This window comes from Crocuta crocuta, unplaced genomic scaffold, assembly GCF_008692635.1.
Source record: "Crocuta crocuta isolate KB4526 unplaced genomic scaffold, BGI_CrCroc_1.0 scaffold566, whole genome shotgun sequence".
Taxonomy (NCBI): domain Eukaryota; kingdom Metazoa; phylum Chordata; class Mammalia; order Carnivora; family Hyaenidae; genus Crocuta; species Crocuta crocuta.
This window is the reverse complement of record NW_027533114.1, coordinates 534,621-541,651: the sequence shown is the minus strand read 5'-3', so window position 1 is coordinate 541,651 and position 7,031 is coordinate 534,621. Positions and strand designations below refer to the sequence as shown.

Genomic DNA, 7,031 nt, shown 5'->3' with positions numbered 1-7,031 from the left:
TATAATAAAGAGGAAAGATGGGGGGTGGGGGGGGTCCCTGGGTGGCTCAGTTGGTTAAACATCTGACTCTTGATTTTGGCCCGGGTTGTAATCTCACAATTCTTGACTTTGTGCCCAACATTCAACTCTGTGCTGACAGTGCAGAGCCTGCTTAAGATTCTTTCTCTCTCCCTCTCTCTCTGCCCCTCCTCCTGCTCTCATTCTCTCTCTCTCTCAAAATAAATAAATACTTTAAAAAAATAAAGAGATAAGAGATACTGCTAACTATATATAAGGCAGTCAGATAATTACCATAATAAATTCTCTCTACATAGAGAGTTCTCTTTGTGAAAGGATCTATAAAAGCTATAATAAAAATAATAGAAATAATAATAATAATAAATATAGCCATTTTTGTTATTGTATAGATTGTTGTGAGAAGCTGGATGATTATGATTTAAAGGATTCACATCAAAGAGACCAGTTTAAAAGCAAAGCATAAGAAGTACTCACTGGACAAGCATTTTAAAAGTTTTACTTTTCAGTTTCTGCCAACAATTTATAGCAAGAACATTTGCCCCGATTGCCTAGAAATCAATATTTAATGTATTTCAATTTGTAATGGAGAATTCACTCTGAAAATTATTTGGTCTCCTTGAATTAGGAATCAAGATACTAATAGCATTGTTTAATTATCTATTTGATATTGCATTTCACTTTTAAAACCTGTACCTATTTTGCTTTTGTGTTATTAAACTGATTTTCTGAACACAGAAGATTTCCTTATTTCTTGTACATTCTCTGATTTTGTCTTTATTGATGACATGTGTAAAAGAAAGGAACTAACCAGGAAGCACTGTTGCCTTATATACAAATCAAGAACGTAAAGGCCACAAAATACTAGATATAAATGCAATGATGAATCTCAAATAAAAATTTTATCCATGCCATACATACTTATATTTGTACTCATAATATCATAATGCTTGTTCATAACAAAAAGTAATTTGTTATACAGGTCCATTCTGATTTATTAGCTATGCACATCATTTAACTCTTTTTGCAAATTTCTCCAATAGATGTCTGGTTATAGCAAGATCTGGTTAATGTTTACAAACAATTTTATAATCCTTCAAAGCAGCAAGTCTATTGAGAAATATGACATCTTCTATGCATATAAGCCAAATTATATATATTGACATTAATAAACCGCAGTGAATGCATATGAGGGTTTCACCCTAGTACGCTTTAATTTACAGAAATCATTGCTGTAAAACACCACTAACACTTCTTCATTTGCATTTTTCTTTAAAAACACAAAAGCAAAATATATTGAGTAACCTGAATATTAATGAGGTGACAGGTGATTTATTGTGAAGTTTCTTCTGCCTCAGTGACCAACCTCCTGAGAAAGACAATACAGGCTCTGAGAAGACATGAGTTTAAAATGGGAATGAGTCACATCCCTGCTCTGCTACATCACTGGTTATTTAGCAGGGCTGTCTGAATTGAACTAGTGTTCTCTAAGCTTCTGAAGGGCAGGATAGGGCTTGGAGGAAAGAGAAGACAGTGTTTGCTTATATCATTATCTAAGGTAAGGAGAAGAAATATTTTACCTTTATTTATTCAATGCTAAAATACAGTTACAAATCAAAAGTGGAAAGCATAACTAGGCAGATGTAATGTGCATTTAATTTCCAATTTAGAAAAGACAATTCAGTTTTATTAGTTTATCTCTTTTTGTTAGCCTCAAGGGTAGCCTCATTTTAGATAAATTACTATTTCTTTTACTTGGGATTCAGGTAACCATTTTATTCCCATCACCTATTAAAAAAAGGATAGAAAACCTTTAGTGGTGAATGATGAATTTTAATATAGAATTATCTCAGAGAACTGACAAGGGTCAGTTTTCATTTGTTAGATGATATAAGTGAACTTCTAAATGAAATAATAATTAGTATTTATGTTCCAGGCATTGTAGTAAGGAATTAACATATGTAAACTCACTTAGTACTTTCAAGGTCCCTGTGAAGAGGGTGCTGTTTATATCCCTATTGCATAGACATTGAGAAAATAGCAATTTACAAAAAGTCTCTAGATTGAAACTTCATTCTCAAAACTAGTATGCAAAACTACAATGAGTAAGTCAACAATTTGCAAATGTGTATTTGATGATGCCTTTCTTCTTTGTATCAACAATGTCCCTAACAGGTGAAACCTTTTAGTAGGTAGTTGTACCACTGAGAACCAAGATTTACCACTAAAATTTATGAAAAGATTGTCATAGGCTGTCATAATTGTACTGATTACATAAATTTACTGAGAATGCATGCGTAGGTTATTTTGAATCTGAACTTTGAATAGAGAATCCATTAACATTAATAAAGAAGTGCTGGACATCTATAAAAGAGTTTGCAGTCATACAACACATAGATTTGGCTTAAATCTAGCTTTACCAGTCAGATCTCCATTTATAAAAATCTAAATTGCATTAGCTTCTGTGGGAGGTTGATGAGATGGAGGGTGGGAGGCAGGGGAAAATAAAACCCCACTATTGCTAGTCAAGCTATTATTTCAAAAGAAGAAATGTCTTTTTGCTAACACTGCCACCAAGAGGGGTTACATTTTTCTAATAACTCCACAGCTAAGGTGGGGAGAATGGGGCACTTGTCATAATTCATACAACATCATATTGGTAGCAGCTACCTAGCAAACCTGGATTTTAAGCTGAAATTTGAGGCCAATTCAACTAATTAAAAAGAAAATGGGAAATGCAATTATATTATTCACAATGAGATAAAGCCTAATAAAATCTAATTTCAGAAAATATCCCAATTTCTATATAGATCTATAAAAAGAGAGGAAATATTTAACCATTAACTGAACTATCAGAGCAATTTGTCAGTTTCAGAGGCACTTGTTTTTAATCTAACTTGTTCAGGGCAATGTTTGGCCAGCAAAGATTCTGGGTAGGAGATATGAGTAGAAAAGATTACTCTAGCTACAAACTGTTTCTACCATTACAGGGAAGTTGGAGCTACTGGAAAGTTGGGGGAGATTTCTAATATACCTGGGGAAACTGGAGAATTGAGGCCTGACTTCAAGATATGAACAAATAAATAAACCCTCTTGTGGCATTTTTAAAAACTTGAATTTGGATCAGAGTTAACCTTCTTTAAAACTTTTTATAATCAACTATCACATTAATGCTCTTGAAAACCTCCTTAGAACTGTGTCTGCAGTGGCATGGAGAAAGTGGCCCTCGGGTACTGGCCTCAAGGAATTCCTAATTTATATGAGTGAGTAGTATTGTAGCAAACAAATCAGAAGGGGAAAATATATCTTAAAATGAATAGGGAACCTTTGCAAAACCTTTTCATGAATATGCATATTCAAAGGACAAATGTAATGGAAGGTTTTAAAGAGAGGAGGTGAACAAATAACAAAATCCCAAAGAGAATATATAAGAATGATTACATGAACTGAAAATCATCAATAAATCTTCCAGGGTTTTGCATGATTCTAAGGAATAAAATCACAACAGTAATCAAGTTGATCACATTGGGAAATCTAGGCAGGTAATCTGATACATAGGATACAGCAAGTTGATTCAAGAACAGAATATTAAAGATGGTTTGAAAACATAAAAACCATTGAGAAAAGAGTTCTGTACTGTATGGTTGATGTTTTATTCTTAATGGATCCCAAAGATGATAATGATGAATTCCTCTTTGGAAGAATACATGGTAAGACATACAGAATTGTAAAATAATTATTCTTTTGATGAATTGAGCAGTGGTGTGAGTAGGAAAGAAAACCTAAAGTAAACATAGGACTAAGTTTTAGACAACTTGTAGTTTTCAAGGGCCAGAACTGTTCTAAAGACAAAAATAAGAAATTTAATAAAACTAACTTGGATAGAAAGAAAAATGGGGTTTAAATTAACAAAAATTTGGCAGCTGGTAAGAAACTAAGAATGAATGGGAAGTTAGAACATATGAAGATGCAAAGATGCAGTGCCTAGAATTTTTATTTTAATAATAAAGAATATAATCTTTGATTAAATAAAGGTGAATAATTATGTTGCTGAGGTGACTGAAGTATTTTATCTGGAAAGGTGAATCTTGGATTCCACCTACCTACATATGATACACACGCCTGAATGCAGGGCAGATAGGACCCTGGGAAATAAGACGAGATTAAAGAAGGGAGTTAAAGACGATCTTCAGAGATATAATATGAAGAAATTAAATTTTAAAGTACTCCAGGCATCTAAGATAAAAAATAATGAGATGAGAATAAACTGGAATTTCTGACTTGGGGGACTGGGGAATTAATATGGGAAACCGAGAAGATCACTCTGATGTCTAATACCATTAAAGTCACTGAGTAAAAGGAAGAAAATATATCCTGAAGGAAAAGATCACTGGCTGGACACACCTCAAATCATAAATTCAATGTAAAACTTCTCTGATGCCAACATTAGGGTAACTTATTGAGTGTTACAAAAAATTTTATACTATTCTTCAAGGATACCTTAAAGAAATACTTGTAAACTAAAGATTCTAAAACCAGATTTAAATATATGATCAGTCAATACAAAATATTATTATTTCCTTTAAATATACTTCAAATTGACCCAGTCATCCACATATTACATATTCCAAGTTGATGAAATTCTTGAGAAGGAACTAAAAAGGGTACAGAATGTTTTATGTGAATTGACCTTAAAATCAAGGTCACGAAAACATGTCCATTTAAAACAGTTTTTAGTAAAGTCACATACCTTACAGTCCTTACATAATTTTAGATCATAATGCTAGAAAACATAATATTTTGCATACCTTAACCATCTTCACAATGGACAAATGAACAGTACATCATTAAAATATATGACCTCATCTTTTGTTTAAACAACAATTGATCTATTAGATGCAAAATACTTCTAAAAATAACTCCTATTCATAAGGGTATCTTTCTTTCTAGGAACATACTGTAAATTTTCCATCTGTGGGATTAGACAATAAACAAAATCTGTCACTATGAAAGCAAATTAGTTCCTAAACTTTGAAGGCATTTGTAAGTAATTTGTATTTTATGATTTAGAGAGTATGTCATAAGTTAGACTATTCACATTTAAATAAATTTTCACAAACTAACCATTAGAACTAAAGTTGAAAAAGAGAAGAATATTTAGATGGTATTATGTAAATAGAAATCTACCAAATAAAAATGGATTAATAAGGGAACAAAATACAGAAAGTAATTGTTTTAATGTACTTTCTTCATATTTGGAGGAATAATTGCACTCATCTTCCTACTCAGGCAGAAGTGATATAGAAAATTTAGTATCAATATTAGGTTATGGTTGTGATATCATTGTCCCAAATAACATATTAAAATGACATATAACATGGGTCCCTGTATCAAGTTCAACGTGGACACTATTTGTCCTAGCTTCTTTTATGTAAATAAGATGCAAATTAATTGAGTAAAAGTAATTAAGAGCACCAGGATCTAAATTTTTCTGAATCATAAGCCATGATTGTTAATTATTTGTTTCTAAGTAGCATTTAATGTAACAAAAAGCTAACAGAAACAGGTTTAAAACAACTAATAATCCTAGTTTGGGGATAAGGAAAAAACCAATGTTGTACTCAATATACGTATCCTTAATATACACTCGATACATGTATCAAAAATATCTTTGTTAGGACCCTGAGACTGGAATAGACTCATACAATGCCACCTTTCCAGATAAAACTATACCCTGAGTATTCCCCAGCAACGTCTGTAGTGTCCTCTAGCTCTACACAAACGTAGCATCTACTCATTTAGACTGGAGTCCATTTAATTCTAATCATGCCCCCCACAACACACACATACACTGAATATGAGGGAGGGAAGGAGGGAAAGAGAGGGAGACAGAGAGACAAAGAAGAATTTAAAAAATCAACCACAAACAAAATAGTAGATTAAGGAAACTTCATTTTAAAAGTCTAAATGAAGCTCTAGGCACATGATAACCAGGAGCACACACACACACACACACACACACACACACACACACACACACAAATCATAACATATATATATATTTTTTTCTCCTAGATCTTTAAATATGCTGGATGAGTTTGTAGATACTAAGATTAGAGGCAATTTTTACCCCACATATACAGGTTGTCTCAAGTATGTATTAGACAGTATATTTTTACTTCCACAAAGACTATGAAATTGCTCTATGCCTGAGACAATCTGGAACTCTATGATGCTTAGCAGACTATATAGCCACATAATTGCCCATTTTCACTGCTTCCAATGAGGCCTGACAGCTCACCAGTTTATTAAAGTGGCAGATGACTAGAAAAGGAAAGTTCTCATTTTCTAACTTCCTTTCAGAAGAGATTTCCTGAAAACTCAGGATTGAAAAAAAAAAGGCTTATGAATAATGGAACACCCTGCTACACTCAGCCAGGTTTTATTGCAATATTCCTATCACATAGAACAAGGTCCAGAAGTTGCAAAAAAATAAATAAAAATAAAAATAAAATGAATTTAAAAAGCAATACATTTAAGAACTTCTTAAAGTAATCACAAAAGTAATAAATAGGAAAAATCATTTCTAATTACCTCTGTTGAGTGACGCTGAACTGTTTATATCTCCAGTAATGAAGGAAGACTCTGACTGCTTTCGGACTGTATCATTCCACATTCTACGAATTCGGCTCTGGATGGGGTAAAGACAAAAAAGGAAATGAACTCACCAGGCAGTGAATTTTCACACAAATCATTCTTTTCTCTTTCTGTCACAGTTATATGAGACCTTTATTTCTGGCATCTGGCAAATACATAACTTGTACATGCTTGCAGTACAGTAGCATAAGAACATCAGAAACTAAATTAATGATAATAATTGGTTCTCATTATGTGTATTCCTAAATGCTTATACCAAAAATAATTGTAACTATGAAAAAGCAATAAGTGTAATGGAGTATACCAATTTAAACATGTTGAAGATATATGGAAGTGTACTCTAGACAGTTAGAATTTTA

General features: G+C 32.5%; 1 protein-coding gene across 1 annotated transcript in view; it reads right to left on the bottom strand.

Moving 5' to 3' along the window:
* Positions 1-7,031, bottom strand: part of ADGRL3 (adhesion G protein-coupled receptor L3) — a 517,257-nt gene that overhangs the window by 22,104 nt on the left and 488,122 nt on the right. Inside the window, exon 23 of the mRNA XM_077746215.1 lies at positions 6,610-6,706. Coding sequence (XP_077602341.1) covers positions 6,610-6,706 — 97 coding nt within the window. The remainder of the gene's footprint in view (positions 1-6,609; positions 6,707-7,031) is intronic.